The following is a 16,664-nucleotide window of genomic DNA, read 5'->3' as shown; positions in this document are numbered from 1 at the left end:
GGGAAGTCAAAACGTGGCAGGAAAAACTTTGAAATAAAAATAATTGAAATAAAATGAATAAAGTGTCACATCTTAAATTCAATATCACATCTTTTGACCAAAATATTCAGATTTTTTTTTTACTTGGGTTGGTAAAAACACACACACACACACACACACACATACAAAACCTGCCAACCCAACAGTGGAAAAACACAAAGATTGCTAGAAGGAAGATATTCTTCACAGTGACTAATGGTACAATCTTTTGACCTTGCCAATGAGTGTTTGTCTCCGTCCTCTTTAATGGCCTTCATTAACTGGCCGTTTACTCGGTATTAAAGAAATTAGTTCAGCCGAATGGCCCTGATCAGCCGTGTTCTGCCGTATTACTGCCCATCGTGTCTGTGGCACAGATTATAGCTGATGGAGAATGGTACAAACCGATTTGGTATGCTACAGTTCTATTTTCAGTGACCTTTATAGGAGATGGCCCTGAGGGTTTGGGTAATCTAATTTAGCTTGAATAATATTACCAGTCATTAGGAAATGCATACAGTCTATTCACCTCCTCCTTCAGCCTTGCATTAAATCTGAAACCAATCACCATTGTCTTTCCATTTGGAAGCTAACGGCATTAAAAGGAATCAAATTGTTAACCATTCATTTGAATTCAGAGAAGCCTAATGAAACACTCACGACAAGATGAGATTGATTTTGCACTGTGGCTGTCATGTACTTGCAACACGCTCAGCAAAGTGAACTGTAGAGCGTATTAGCTGTATCAGCAATTGGAGATTGGTTTCTCAGCTGTGAGATGCAAGAGGTGAAGATGCCACTGCGTTGATGTTGTTTGAGACAGACTGGGCGAGGTGTTTCTCATCTGTTGCTTGTGACCCTCAAACATCAGGGTCTGTGGGATGAAGCTGTAGCACTCAAACATGTGTTGCTTTACCAGAGGGGTCAAGGTTTTGCAGATTAGCACGTGCTGGTAGATGCCAACACTAAAAAGCATCTTTCTCATTTTTTTAAAGTGCCAAATTTGAGCTGCCATGAGCAAAGATTTCAAATCATGTAAAAAAAAAAAAGAAAAGAAAAAAGGTGCACTTAATTGCACTTGTGAGTGCTTGGAGATAATATAATAATGAAAAAAAATATTTTAAGTGTACTTAAGAAGAGTAAACTTGAAGACAAAAAGTGTGCCTTGTTGTATGACACATTAACTCTAATGTTTTACTGTAAAGTGAATTTTAAATCATTAATGCTTTAATAATATTTCGTCATGTTTTAAAGAAATGCACTTAACATACATACAGTTAAATATGACTACAGTAAAATATAAGTGTAACTTCATCATTACAAATTCCATTTATGAAGAAACACAATAGAAATGACAATTAATTGCTTGCCATTACATTCAGCAGTAGACTTATAATTATGACATTACTGTACATATAAAGGTGTACTTAAGTCTTAATTAAGTAGATTATACAGCACTCTAAAGTTCAGCTAATTGCTTTAAATATAACTATAAACTGTAATAATTTTTTATTTAATTGCAAATTAATGAAATTACATTTCGTTCGCACTTCAGTATATTCTTTTAAAGTTTTTTTTTTTTTTTTTTTTTTAGAATATGAAGTGAGGAGACTTTTATGAAATATGTATGAAGAAGGTTCATTTTCCTTTTTGATTTAATCATATGTACATAATTCAAATCTCAGTTTTACTCCTAAACAATGCCTCATTTGATTTCTATGTAGGTTGTGAAAAGGTTTGACTGAATCATCAAAAAGAATCAAACCACATGTCATGATTCTGCCCTCGTGTCCTTGATTTTTCCTAGTCTTGAGGCAGGATCATGGCAGACCCGTGTTTTGTGTACAAGCACATGGCCTTGTCTTTGGGCCATGTGCTTGTGTTGTCTCGTTCCCTTGCCCCGCCCCCCTTGTTATCCTAGTCGTGTCGTGATTGTCCTATCTGTGTCACCTGTCGTGTCTTAATTGTTCCCCCTATTTAGATCTCCTAGTGTGCTCTGTCTTGCGTCGGTTCATTGTGATTGTTCCTCACCTGTGATTATACCCTGGTAACCCCTTTGAGATATTGTGTCCTGTATAACCGTGAGTGTTTACTTGTAGTTAGTGTTCTCTAGTTTTGAGTCTTTGTTTATCTTGTCTAATCAGTCCTGTTTAGTTATTTTTGTATCTGCCCTAGTCCTTGTTTTCCCCCTCGTGGGTTTTGTTTTCCCCTTTTGTATTAATAAATCCTGTGTGTAACCCGATCCCTGTCTGCACTTGAGTTCCTCCCTTGCAAACCCTGACACCACAGTGTCATTTGTCAAAACACCTGCTTTCTCCATTTTTTTTAAATGTCACCTGGAGATAGTACAGTACTAAAGCAAGGCAAAACCCATCGTTCAGCAACCCATTTTTAACACAACCCATTCCATTTGTCATTCACTGGTAGGACAGAAATGACTTTCTAATTAGAATGAGTACATAACCCATTTTCACCGTTTAACACTTTAGACCTGGAAACCAATTACATACATCTGGTGGTCCTCAGTATATTTAAGACATCATAAGTGGAGGTAGTTTTGAGTTCAAGCTTTGAGTTATTTTGACAATCGCTGTAAAATATCTATTCAAGACCAGCATACAGTCCTGCAATCATGACCTTTACATGGAAAACAACAATGAATGAATGATGAATCCCATCCCCATCAGAACAATAATACTGAATAACCTGGCATAAAAATAGCTGTCTGCTGTGGATGTAAATGCTCACTGTTCTTTTGAATTAAGTGTTGCTTCTCATTAAAAAAAATTACTGAAAGACTGATGCATGAGTGGTGTGTTTGGAAACACAGCATCTATATCCCTGCTGTATTCTAGCTACTACGCAGATAAAAATACATTTCAAGAGAGCTCTCCATCTCAATGAATGTGTCCACCATTATTCACACAACATACATCAGGCCCAGGGTGTAGTTCCTGAACAGTAATGCCTCACTTCAAGATAGCTGCTCATTTTTTATTTTAATGTTTTGCTTTAAGCAGTCCAATTTTGCCGTGTGCCATTTTTGACACGGTTTGTGTAAAAATGGAAGGAGGCAACAGACTTGTCACCAAAAGAAAATGGGCCAGAGTCTTGATAAGTGGGCCACAGTGTTTTATAAAAAGCTCAGACTTAGATGTCGGTTTATGTTACGCTACTTTATTAGCACGTAAGGGTAACTCAAGTGCGAGGGACACTACAGCTGTTTACATTCTCTGCTCTGTCTTTTACAGTGAATGGCAAAGTAAGTGATCCAATAAATGGGCAGCGGTGTGAAAACACTAACAATTATCAAGGGGAGCGTTCTAGTATGTTTCTTACACTGAGAGAGAATAATGATCTGCAACCATAGTACTACAACTGTATTCTTTACATAATCTTTCAGTACTATGATATATATCAAGTACAGTACATTCATACATAATCATAGATGGAAGTTGGTAAGTGTTGAGTCCGAGTCCACCTTGTCACATTCGAGTCAGGTCCTAGTCTTTAACCAATCGAGTTTGAGTGAGATGATTATTAATGTTTTTTAATTTTATAATGCTACTTTTTTTGTAGTAAAACCATGGTTAACTTGTGGTTATGGTTTAACTACAACAACCATGTTTTTGGGGGTTTATTTGTAGTAAAACCATGGTTAATTTTCATAAGAGGTGGTTGATAATTTTTTTAAATAAAAACTAATGAGAGTGTTAATCTGAAATCCATTTTGAGACCCAGGTATAGATACAGCTTTTCACTCACTGACGGAGGAAAGTAGATCATCTACTAATAAAAGGAGATTTCCCTTGAGCCTCTTGGATCCAGCGAGCAACAGTAGCACAGGAAATCATTAAACGGCTTTGGAAAAGCAAGGCACAAGGCAAATTAACACAACAGGCCATCAACATCAAATCATAGAAGATGAAAAACACATTCAGTACATGTAAAACGTTAAATGTCTTCCCCGGTGACACGTCACAATGCATTGCACAGTAACAATTTGAGTCTGTCTTTACGCTGCAAGCCTTGAATCTGTACGTCATCTTGAACGTTCATAGATCAGTCAGCTGTGAGCTTGAGGCTAGTCTTCAGCGACAGTAAGACGACAATAAAATCCCATCAACAGCTATACAAACTGACTTTGCATGGGTTGTTTCAGAAGATTTTTAGAAATAATAACAATGCAACAAAGATGATTTAATGGTATAACACGCCACATCACAATTTGACCTTGATATCATGGTCAAATTATTTCAATACAATATAAAATAATCCATCCATCCATTAATATCTCAAAACTGTTGTGTTTCGAAACTATGCAGGGTCACAGGGTTGCTGGAGCCTATTCCAGTGTCTCGGGCTGAAAGTATAGAAACATCTCCTTTACGTGAGCTGCAGATTTTACAATATCAGTTAATAAACTTTCCCAGCCTACATCATGAAGGCAGGTCTAAAGGCACAGCCCACCATACCAAACTTACAGGGAGGGAGGGAGAGAGAGAGAGAGAGAGAAAACTAGGGCATTATTATCTGGCCTCTTTTTCCAAGCAGAAGCGGAGATTTGTGGACAGTGAGCTGGAGTGAAGAGATAGCGTTGTTGCCGTCTGACTTCGTGCCTGAGAAGTAAACTAAACCAAAGCGTTCATTTAAGGGCAGAAACATTTCCAAACTGCGGTGCAAACTTATCTTCGGAGGCCACCATGCTGGAGGACAAGAAGACCAAGGTGAAGATCACCTTCCTGGTGATCCTGGTAGGCATCTCATCCATGTTGGCGGCGGTGGTGACGGACCACTGGGCGGTGCTGAGTCCCAGGGTGGAGCGGCTCAACATCACCTGCGAAACGGCCCATTTCGGACTTTGGAGGCTGTGCAAAAAGAGTATCTACATTGTGGAGGAAGACCCCCAGGGCAAAGGCTGTGGCCCTATCAGTCTGCCAGGAGGTAAGGACGTTCACGACCAAGTTATTTCTCATGACCGTCATTAGCACAGGTCCAACCATTTCATCCGATGCAGCCCAAAGGCATGGATCTGTCTTCCGTGTGAAGGTTTTGGAAGAGCACCTCATTCATCTTAAGTTTTGTAAATGGCAATTGGGAAGCAGAAGAAGCCAAGTCAGGCATACTATCATACTTTCACACAGTGTGAAAAGTTTTGTTCTCTCGAACACTGTGGTTTCTCATTTCACCATCAATTGGCAATTTGAGTGGGAGTCTGTTTCTGGGAGTTTGCAAGGGTCTATTTTATTTGCGCTGTTTTTGAATTGCTTAGAGAGGTCATTGGCCAGAGTGCTAATGAATTGAACGGGCGTTGATTTGTTATTTCTGTTGTCACTGGGTTGATTAAGGCTGTAATAGTTGATGTGATTTACGAGCTGATCAGTGGATATGGATTATTGGAAAGGCAGATGAGCTGAATCTACCTGTGGAGGACAGGACATAACTCGACTGGTCTTTACGCTGCTCTAGGGATGCATCAGCCTCATTTCATTCCTGCACCCAAGCTCATGAGCTCAAACAGATTGAGGAGAACAAATAAATGCAATTCACTCATAATTCCTTCTGTTCCTGACAATTAACCATCAACTGCATTATGCAAACATACTTATTTTAACATTTAATTACAGATGGCAGGTTATAGATAAAATGTCATACAAGAGCCTAGTTCAGACTGTCATCCCAAATCCGTTTTTTACAAATCTGATTATTTCTAGATAGTCTGAATTGCAACGAGCTACATGAAATCCGATTTTTGCTAATTAGTTTCCGAGCTACATTTCTATGTGGTTTGTAATCCTATTCAAATTGCATTCCTGGAAATCTGTTTCAGTCTGACCGGTCAGTTCGGATTTAGCCTAGTTTATTCACGTTTTCACGCCACATAAAACGTAAAGACACCAATAGAATAAAAGCATGATGAACATCTTGACAGATACAAGCGTGTTTTGTTGCGAGCTGCAAGTCAAGTGGAAAAACACAATATATTGCTAGTGTATGCACTTCTTTGAGTTTTGAAACCAGTGGAGACGGCAGCATGGAATAAAGCTGCACATTCCAGCTTCCTGCGTTTCTGCTGCTGCATCATAAGACGAAATCCATAATAATAATAATCCAGCGTGACGGCAAAACATGATATGTCATGTGCTAAGACTACATCTGAATTGCAAACTGTATAGCTGTTATTGTTGTTTTTAGCGTTGGCATAACAACACAATGGCACTGTGACATAGAAACCAATGCACATTCTGTAAAACAAAAGAGCGCTTATGGACACATAAATCAGATATGAACAGTCGCAATACAGCAGGGTTTCTCAAATCTTGTCCTGGAGGGCCAATGCACTGCAAAGTTTAGCTCCAACCCTGAGTGTTTGATTAGGGTTAGAGCTAAACTCTGCAGGAAAGTGGATCTCGTAGGCCAGATTTGAGGATCCCTGCGATACACTGTGTGGACAGTCATTCAAATCAGATGACAGTCTGAACGAGGATAAAAAGATCATAGTATTGAGTGGAAAAATGTAACAGAGGGCTCAGAAACTACACAAAAACAACTAGAGTAAAATAGTAATTGGGTCCATGCTGTCACCTGTGTGATCCAGGGCACAGTAAGACCAACTTCCTCTTTTCATATCTCGGGAAGAACTATGGAGATAATCAGAGCGAACCTTCCCTCCATGTGTTCCTGTGAATGTCTGGAGAAGACCTCCTCCTTAAGCAAGGCCCAAACTATAGATGCAAAATGACAACAGCCTACAGTAGGGTGACCACATGAGCCATTTTCCCATGACGCGTGCTGGCCAGGATTTATATTGCCTAAAATTTCCAGATTTTGGCTGTTTGTGCTTTGCAGTCGATCATTGAATGACATTCATAAGAGCTATAGAGAGCAGAGCAGACAGCTCCTTATGCATTAAAATCACTCTTGGTACTTTGGTGTCATACAATGATCGGTGCACATCGATGCTTCAAGATGAATAAACGAACAAACACCTAACATGTACGTGTACTTGCATTGCTTTGATCGATCTCTGTAGATCTCAACTTCTCACATGCCACAACTGGTTGATTATGTACAATACCTGCATGTTATTGGTCAAACTACTTTGGATGTTTTAGGCAATATAGAAATCCTGGCAAGGACGCATCCTTGGAAAATGGCTCATATGGTCACCATAGCCTACAGTTGCAATTGGATTGAACCATTAATCTTCAACTCAGTTACACATTTTAGACTAGTTGACAACTGGCTATGACAGTGCACTATATTTCATCATCCAAGATGTAGCTTCAGCCTCAGATGCCTTTGGACCATTTATGGACTAAAGACCATTCATCTGAGGTGTATTTACTGTACACAAAAAGACAAGAGCTTTACTAAAGCAGCAAGTTCCTATCTGATTGGCTTTATGCAATTTATGGGAATCAAAATGCTCCAGAATAGTGCACAGGTTTTTGCCAGGCCATCAGGAAACAAGGCTGCTACAATCACGTGTATCTTTTGTGTTCCACAGTAGTACTAACCATGCCCCTCCAAGTTAACATAAAATCATTTACTTGAAAAGATTGTTTAGTCAATCAAATTTACGCTTGTTTTTCTGCAAGAGGCATAACTTAATAGTAGTAGGCGTAACTAGGGGGGGTGTGGCTTGTAGTACTGCAGAACCCTTCTCGCTACAATGAGAACTTCTGAAGAGGAGGAGTCAAAGGTTTGAAGTCACACTTACCTAGTTGCTTTGATCTTTGAAAAGTCCAGAGATTTAAGACTTAGTAGCAAGTACATGAGATATCCTTAAGTATACCTGTGCATTGCACTATACTCTCGGGAATATTTGAAATTTAGCCATCCATAAACCTCAACCTCAAAGTGAGTGGTTCTTAACTGGAATAAGCTGCAGTGTTTATTAGACTTTATGCCGATAGTCAAAATTCAGATTAGCAATGACACAATTCTCTCAGATCTAAGATTATTAGTCAAAGTCAGCTAAATCTGTGCTTCGTCAAACATTTCCTGTATGATAATGCACAATACCAGTATTGCTTACCAATGTGCAGTATGAGTTTTCTCCAACTGAACTCACTTTAGACCATTAAAAGATAAGCAGTTTAATGAGGTGGAGGATTCCAGTCTTGGCAGAGACCTACTGATATTCCTGTCCCAGTGGGAGAGTTTGTGCTGGCAAGGGTTAGAAAGCACCTAACCCTGAGGCTCCACAGACACCTTGAAGAGTACAGCCATTCAAAGCGACGTCCTATGAGACAATGTGTGGCCCAGTTCACACTAGTACTGCAAACACCACTGTCTTTGGAGTGGTTAGATTTGGATAGCCTCTTGAATTGTACAGAAGAAGCCATAAGCCAAAACATTAGCATTTAAGCAGTTATATTCCTGCTTGCTCAATGATTCTTGGCTTCACTCCCAGACCTGCTTCTCACAGAGGGAAAAGAAGCGCTATGAGTCCTGGCGAGACTCATCGTTTTCTTCTAGGGTATCTAAGATTTCACACTTATTCAACACTCGGGTCTGTTTAAGTGTCTCTCGATCCTCCCAGTGGAGTTAATTATGTTAAAATAGTAAATTTAAGGGACTTGAACAACTTGAAAATGGAACTACTCAGTGAATTCTGATACAGTATTGTTCTGTGCAAGATAGAAGAAGATATTGTGACCTATCATATGGATATGGAAATTGTCCATCATATGGACTACCAGTAGGGGCCATTAACACAGAACCATAGAATGAAAAAAAAAGATGGACAATGTGTCTCCACTTCCTTCAACTTTAGAAAAGTGAATCTTGCAAAAATGACGCCATTTGGAGCCAGAGTCTGCACAGTAGAAATTCATTTGGAGGCCAAGTCTGCGCAGTAGTCATCATGAGGAGGAGCCACAGTAACAAAGACCCAGTCAAACTCCCACAGACCCAATTGTAAACTCACAATCATGACACCACACCCTGCTTTATAGCATCTAATAACCAACTAAAAGCAAACTTATTAGACAAACTAACACTTGAACATAAATCAGCATTATTATAACTAAGTAAAATGATGGAAAAAGGTGTAATTTGATTGTGTTCTTATTATCTTATGTCCCATTAGATTACATTGAGAGGGTTTGGTTTATGATCTATATTTATGACCATTGTGTTCAAGTCTTGCGTCTTTTGCAGTGTCTTGACACTCATCAATGACCGTTCCAAAACAATGGACCAATCAGAAGACCCCGGAGGTGGGGCAAGCATTACGAACTTTTGTTTACAGAGCAAGTTGGCATTGCAACTGTATCATCTGACGGCAAATTGGTGGAGAGGGCAGTCTGCACTGCGCTTTTTTAAAAACTTCTCCTGAGTTCTGTCAACTTGTTTTTTTTTAGACCGAAAGACGCATTCTCTGTGAACGGCCCCTTACGGTACTTTAATGGTGCTCTTTTGTCATTTGTGGAGCTTGAAGGTGTCTAGTTACTATATGTGTTCGTTGTGCGAAAAAGAGCTGCGAGAAGATCTAGTGTGAATCTTTTTTTATGCTCCACTGAAGAAAGAAAGTAATTTGTTTTGAACACCATGAGGGTAATGATGAGGCTAATGACAGAACTGTTATTTTTTAGATGAACGGTTCCTTTAGTACCTTTGTGTTACAGGGGCTTTATCTCAGTTGACAGCCAAACTTCTCCAAAGGCACAGAGGCCCCGGAGGAAGCCACTTCTCTTGTGCGACCCAGATATAAGCACCCTTAGCGGGTCAGCTGCTTTAAATTTGTCCTCATCCTCTAACATTGACCCAGAATCTAATGGTCGCTCTGCAAGAAGACACCTCTGTTTTCATGAGCTAATGCTTCATAATTACCTAAATAAAATCAGCACAGCCACCTCACGCCGCTCGAAAACCTCACGCCAAAGGAAACTTGCCAAGCCCAGTGGTCTGTTTACATGGGCCACAAAACAGAGGGAGCTTTAATCAAGATGTGAAAAACTAATATGACAGCCACAGCAACCCAGCAATCGACCTCCTCCCTGAAATAAGTGCTTTCATTAACAAACCTGCAAGGTCAATGATATGCCCCAAATTGCTATTTTCGGCTCCTCATGTTACGCGGTGGTGCCACTGAATTGAAAAGACTCATGCTGTTCTTTTTGAGCTTTAGGTACAATCATTCTGAAAAACAGATCTGCCTACATGCAGAGCAAGGCGCATGGCACAGGTCTAATATTCAGTACATGGCAGGAGAAACAAATGACTGATTTGTCAAGAGTGGCCCTTTTATCTGGGACTGATTCGTGATCGCTCTGTCCTTGTATGTCTCTGTCAAACGGATGAAGGGCGCTGACAGGCCTACTGAAGCAAGACAGGTGAAGAGGACATGAAAAGACATCCAGTGGCTTGGAAAACATGGAGGCATGTCAATGAATCTCCACAAAACACACTCAACGACTCTTTATTGCCGCAAAGGGCTCGAAATACAATTAAATCAAGTCTCACATCGTGGGATGAGGGTGTTGAAATCCTAACACAGGGCTATTTATGCCCAGACAACTGAACACAACCCAACACGTGTATCAGCCCACACATGGCACCAAACACTACGGCCAAAGGCTCTCAGAGGCCGATCGTGAGATAGCTCATCCACAACAGCTTGCGCTAAGGGCCTGTGATGGGAATAGTCAAATAAGCTGAGTAAATCACGGTCTAAAGCAGCAAAATGATGCATCCCAAACCCCTGTCTGCCTTTATTAATAAAGCTAAGACCAGCCTGTTGCTAGGTAACCTATACATAGGCCTCCCACAACCCCCACTTGAGCTGGAGATTCTTGGTCCAGCGTATCAAACAGCTCCTCTGTCAATCTTTATCCTGACACAGGGGACGATGGGGTTGCTTTATGAGTTTAATCTAAAGAAGATTATATAATATATATATCTTATATAATGTGGCTTTTAATGTTGCCCTGGGAGATATGAGACAGAGGACCTGTAACTTGATAAACACATGGACGAGAAGCTCATTTCTGTTAATTTGCCTAAGGGGGTTGGGGGCAGTGGTGTATTAGGCAATTGTGCAATACAAAGTGTTATTTTGTTAAGTGAGGGAGGACTAAATAATGGTAGCAAACAGAGCTTGTTGCATTTCATCAGCTAATTTGTCTACCTGTCCAAAAACACTTAGAGGATCGTGTCTTGAATACCAGCAAGAAGGCTTGTGCAATATAAACACATGCCCTCCGCACATAATTCAGAATTCGTGATCTATTCGATGGACACACATGAATGCCTGGCTTGTTTGCGAGCACCCGGCTATGGTCTCTGGAGAAAATGTCAAGTGGGCTCATTGGTAGTTTGGCTGCATCGTAATAACAGGCTACGGTAGCACTTGCAACTCAGCTACAGTCACTGTTTTCATCTTGTTTTCCAGTCAAGAACTGCTCCTACTTCAAACACTTCACATCAGGGGAAGAGGCTGAAGTTTTCGAAGTAAAGACTCAGAAAGGTAAGGTTTTCCCCCTTTGAAATCATGGGAGTATAGTGCACTGGTTTACACTTAAAACCATGCAGGGATGAGAAGAAGTGGAATAGGAAATCAACTTAAATTAGCTGTGTAACCCATCCTCAGTTCTGGGTACATTACTTGCAAATTGTAGTTTGTTGCTGACAAAAATTGTAGTCAGTAATCTAATCCATTACATTAGACATTTTAGGTAATATAATAGGATTACTTTTTGATTACTTTTGACCTAACTAATTTCACTAAATTATTTGATAATTACCATTCTGATATAAAAATACAAAAAAAATATATTTAATTAATTGTTATTAACAACATGAAGTGCATTAAACATGGCATTATATCAAGGTTAAATCTACCAGATGAAAAAGAAGCATTTTGGTAGAACAATTTATTGCTATAGAGTGAATAATATTTTAATCAATAAAAAAGTAACCGTATTCTGATTAAAAGTATTTTATCCACATTACCCCTGCTGAAAAAAAACAGCATATGCTGGTTAGGTATGTTTTGACGCTGCAATGCTGGTTTATGCTGGTCCTTTGCCAGCACATGACCAGCATAAACCAGCAAAGGACCAGCTTAAACCAGCAAAGGACCAGCTTAAACCAGCAAAGGACCAGCTTAAACCAGCAAATGACCATCATAAACCAGCAACCAGCAAAGGGCCATCATAAACCAGCAAAGGACCAGCTTAAACCAGCAAATGACCATCATAAACCAGCAAAGGACCAGCTTAAGCCAGCAAAGGACCAGCTTAAACCAGCAAAGGGCCATCATAAACCAGCAAAGGACCAGCTTAAACCAGCAAAGGACCATCATAAACCAGCAAAGGACCAGCTTAAGCCAGCAAAGGACCATCTTAAGCCAGCAAAGGACCAGCTTAAACCAGCAAAGGACCAGCTTAAACCAGCAAATGACCATCATAAACCAGCAAATGATCATCATAAACCAGCAAAGGACCAGTTTAAACCAGCAAAGGGCCATCATAAACCAGCAAATGATCATCATAAACCAGCAAAGGACCAGTTTAAACCAGCAAAGGGCCATCATAAACCAGCAAATGATCATCATAAACCAGCAAAGGACCAGTTTAAACCAGCAAAGGGCCATCATAAACCAGCAAAGGACCGGCTTAAACCAGCAAAGGACCATCATAAACCAGCAAATGATCATCATAAACCAGCAAAGGACCAGTTTAAACCAGCAAAGGGCCATCATAAACCAGCAAAGGACCAGCTTAAAACAGCAAAAGACCATCATAAACCAGCAAAGGACCAGCTTATACCAGCAAAGGACCAGCATAAGCCAGCAAAGGACCATCATAAACCAGCAAAGGACCATCATAAACCAGCAGAGGACCAGCATATACCAGCAAAGGACAGCAAAGGACCATCATAAACCAGCAAAGTACCATCATAAACCAGCATCCCAGCATCAAAACATACCCAACCAGCATATAATCAGTTACTACCCAAGACTGTCCATTCTGCATTGCTTACACGACACACACAAATGATTCTGCTTTCCCAAGCAATCTTACTTCAAATTTTTGGCCGGTAAATGATAAATGTCAAACAAACAGGCCACTCTAGCAACACCCTAAAAACCTCAAGCAACATGCTAACAACTTAGCAATGCACAACAACGAGTTTTTCATATGCAAGTAACGTACTGCTCCCAAGATATAACGATACAACATATTTGTTCATATTCTTCAAAGTTCTGTTAAGTACCTTGCTCTTCTTAAGATTGGAGCTTTGTATTTCTCAGTTATGACGTAATGTCCAGCAATCACAGGCAGCGCAATCTGGCAACCAAATATTATGGCCATTGGCATTCAATTTTCTGCCTACTTGAGCAGAGCGCATCTTAGCTATTTCACGCTCTAGCTCGGTCATTTTATCTGAGTTTGATAAAGTGCTGAATGCAGCGAAAGACGAAGCACGTACTTCCTGAGCCACAACCTAAAATGTCAATACTCATTCACAATATTGATCTTTTCTCTATTACTAATTAATGACACATTAAATGCAACATTAGTCTAGACTCTAGAGGTCAGACTGATTAGCCAGATCATCTGAATTAGCAGGGTAGATGAAGTCATCCTTGAATGATCTGGTTGGGAATGCAAGGTGCCTGCAGAATTGTATGGTGAATGCAAGCTCTTTTGGTAAGCAGCAGTTGCATAAAAAATCTTTGATATTGATAATTATTAATAAGAAAGAATAAAATTGGATAAATAAATAGAAACCTACCAAAACATACAGAAGTAGATAGCTTATGTTGAAGCGGCTTAATTTAGCTTCTTGCTTGGGTTCTTACCCACCCAGCAAAAACTCGTTGAAAAGACGTCGAAAAGACGTCATTGGCAGACGTCTAAACAACGTTAAAATTTAGTTGAAAATTGAAAGATGAAAAGACGTCCGTCTAAGATGTCCAAATTACGTCTAAATAATTACGTCTAAATATGGTTGTAAAGTTAAAGTTGAAAAGACGTCTTTTCAGACCTAATTACAACCGTGAATTATTTTTCATATTCCTAATTAGTGAAAATAAGACAATTCACAGTATATTGACACATTTATTGACACATAAGGAATCCAACAGTCTTTACAATGAAAGAAATTATTTCTATTTTAATTAAGTATATCATGCATCACAACTCAGCCAACGCTACAAATTAGATATTCTTTCATTTTGTTTTCAGTTAACACGCTAGCAGATTAGCTCGCACAGAGCACAGCACGGATTTGCTACACATACGAGTAATTAGATTATATTAAATACTTGTACAGCAGGTTTACACCTGTATGCATAGTTGAAGACATGTTTTAAAAGAACAAATTAATAATATAAGATCTCATAAGACCTGGTCTAGCTTTGATCCAGCTGTGATTTCCTTCTGTCAGAGTACAACATCTCAGCTGCTGCCATAGCCATCTTCAGTCTGGCCTTCATGACCCTGGGCAGTCTCTGCCTCCTGGGGGCTTTTGGGAAGGGCAGAGACTACCTGCTGAGACCAGCTGGCATGTTCTTTGCTTTTGCAGGTAAGCACTATGTTAAAACTGTAGTTTGAGTCATTTATCTGGAATTGTTGAAGTTATGCTACCATGCTTCTCCCATGTACACTGAATAATCATAGTTCAAACAATGCCATGGTATATGTCCAAGAAACCATGTTATTAGCATTTATATAAGTTTACACTTGTGTAAAAGAAGTACACTTTAGCATACTCTTATAAAGAGTATTTATGGAGTACTTATGTAATGTTTTACAAAAACCACCCCCTTTATTCTTCATTTGACCTCTGTGACCTTCCTCGCCCTCACAGGTCTGTGCATCGTCATCTCGGTGGAGATCATGAGGCAGTCGGTCAAACGCATGATCGACAGCGACGAGACCATATGGATGGAGTACTACTATTCGTGGTCCTTCGCTTGCGCCTGCGCCGCCTTCACCCTCCTCTTCCTCAGCGGCATCAGCCTCCTCATCATCTCCATGCCACACATGCCCAGAAACCCCTGGGAGACCTGCATGGACGCCGAACCAGAACCCATAGACTAGAGTAGAGATGACCACAGCGTAAGAGCGCAGCGCAGCTGACAACAGGAGTCATATTAGCAGAGTGAATGATGATGCATTGCATTTATAGATCATGATAGTGATGCATTGATATTTTTAACTCAGCATTGACAGAGAGACGAATAGATTATGCAAATAGTTTTTTTAATTGTATAGATTCTTTGAAACTGTGTTCTATAGAAAAATGCAGGTCAAACCGGTTCGAAAAGATTTGATGGTGAGTGAATAATAACAGAATTGACATTTTTGGGTAAACGGTCCCATTAAAGTCTATATGAAATATCGAACATGAATTTTGTTATAACAAATGTTTTACGGTATATGAAAACATTTTTATGTGCATTCATGCTTATATGCAATAGATGACAGCTTAGAATGTATATTTAAGGACTTGTTTATAGTACATAAAGTTTACAATCTGTTATTTCTGAAACTGGATAATGGGTGACCATTAAAGTATAAGCAACGATGGATTGTTTGTTTCAGCAAATACAGATTGCACTTTAAAGTGGGTTGAATCTAATAACATAACTAGTACCGGTTTATACTTCCCTGGTCATTTAAGCTGTTATAGTCATGTCACACTGGGACTTCCTGCTTTTAAGCGAGTTTATCTCAAAGAAAGACTGTTAAAACCCCGCAAACATTTACTGCACTGATGTAGCTGGGGCAGGACATATCGAAGGTCTCGTCCTTTTTATATTTATTTTATAGCCAATAGCCTTTAGTTTAAGACACCACCAAACCATGAGTTACTGCTTCCTGTTCCTGGTTTAAGGGCTTAATTTAGAGGGAAGGACATTCTCATTCTCATTTGATTGTACGTTTGACCCATTTTCCAGAAAGAAAAGGATTTCCAATGTGTGTATAAAAGGAGTATACTCCTATAGAAAGAGTTCAAACTAATAGAAATGGTCTGAAATCCACCAAACATTCATAAACAAAAGCTTATTCTGTTATTCACACGTCTTTGTTATGCTACATTGTACTCCATTATATCAGACTTGTATAAAGACAGTGAACCAGGGCTTAAAGTGTACACTGCCACCTTAGAAATGGAGATTTAAGATGTCGAATGGTTATAGATTACATGTGTTTTGAACATAGTCCAAGGGTTTTTGGATCAGTGGGCAAATAATGAACACATTTGTGATTTAAGAATAATGTGAATGCTCATTTTTGGTATATTTGCTAATTTACTAATGCTAATGTATCAGTTTGCGTTATTGCTAATAGCTTTATTAAACAACCAGTTTTTTGGTTGCATCTTGCCTTTTGCCAGAACTAATAACCATTTCCTGAGCACAAGTAAACACATTATAGCTCTCATGATGGTTCTTTTTTTTTTATCTTGATCAGGTGAGCACAAATAAAATCTTTGTTGCTTATTAAAACTGAGCATTTTGATATCCAATAGTAAGCAGAATCTTTACACTCATTTGGCAGCTTTGCATTTTTTCATGTATTTGCAAATATAATAAAAATCTAAAATGTTCTGATGTCCCATTTCATTGAGAACAAAAAGGTTTATATTTGCCTGTGTGATAATTTTTTTACATTCTACATGCA

General features: G+C 39.3%; 1 protein-coding gene across 1 annotated transcript; it reads left to right on the top strand.

Annotated features, from left to right (window-relative positions):
• Positions 1 to 4,549: 4,549 nt before the first annotated feature.
• Positions 4,550 to 16,590, top strand: LOC127940822 (voltage-dependent calcium channel gamma-1 subunit). The gene is made up of 4 exons (XM_052536165.1): positions 4,550 to 4,962; positions 11,420 to 11,494; positions 14,422 to 14,559; positions 14,845 to 16,590. Exons 1-4 carry the CDS (start codon positions 4,722 to 4,724, stop codon positions 15,075 to 15,077), a joined length of 687 nt encoding a protein of 228 aa, XP_052392125.1. The 5' UTR covers positions 4,550 to 4,721; the 3' UTR covers positions 15,078 to 16,590.
• The last annotated feature ends 74 nt before the right edge of the window (positions 16,591 to 16,664 follow it).

This window comes from Carassius gibelio, chromosome A3 (assembly GCF_023724105.1).
Source record: "Carassius gibelio isolate Cgi1373 ecotype wild population from Czech Republic chromosome A3, carGib1.2-hapl.c, whole genome shotgun sequence".
NCBI classification, from domain to species: Eukaryota; Metazoa; Chordata; class Actinopteri; order Cypriniformes; family Cyprinidae; genus Carassius; species Carassius gibelio.
The sequence above is the reverse complement of the archived record's forward strand: the minus strand, read 5'-3'. Positions and strand labels throughout refer to the sequence as shown.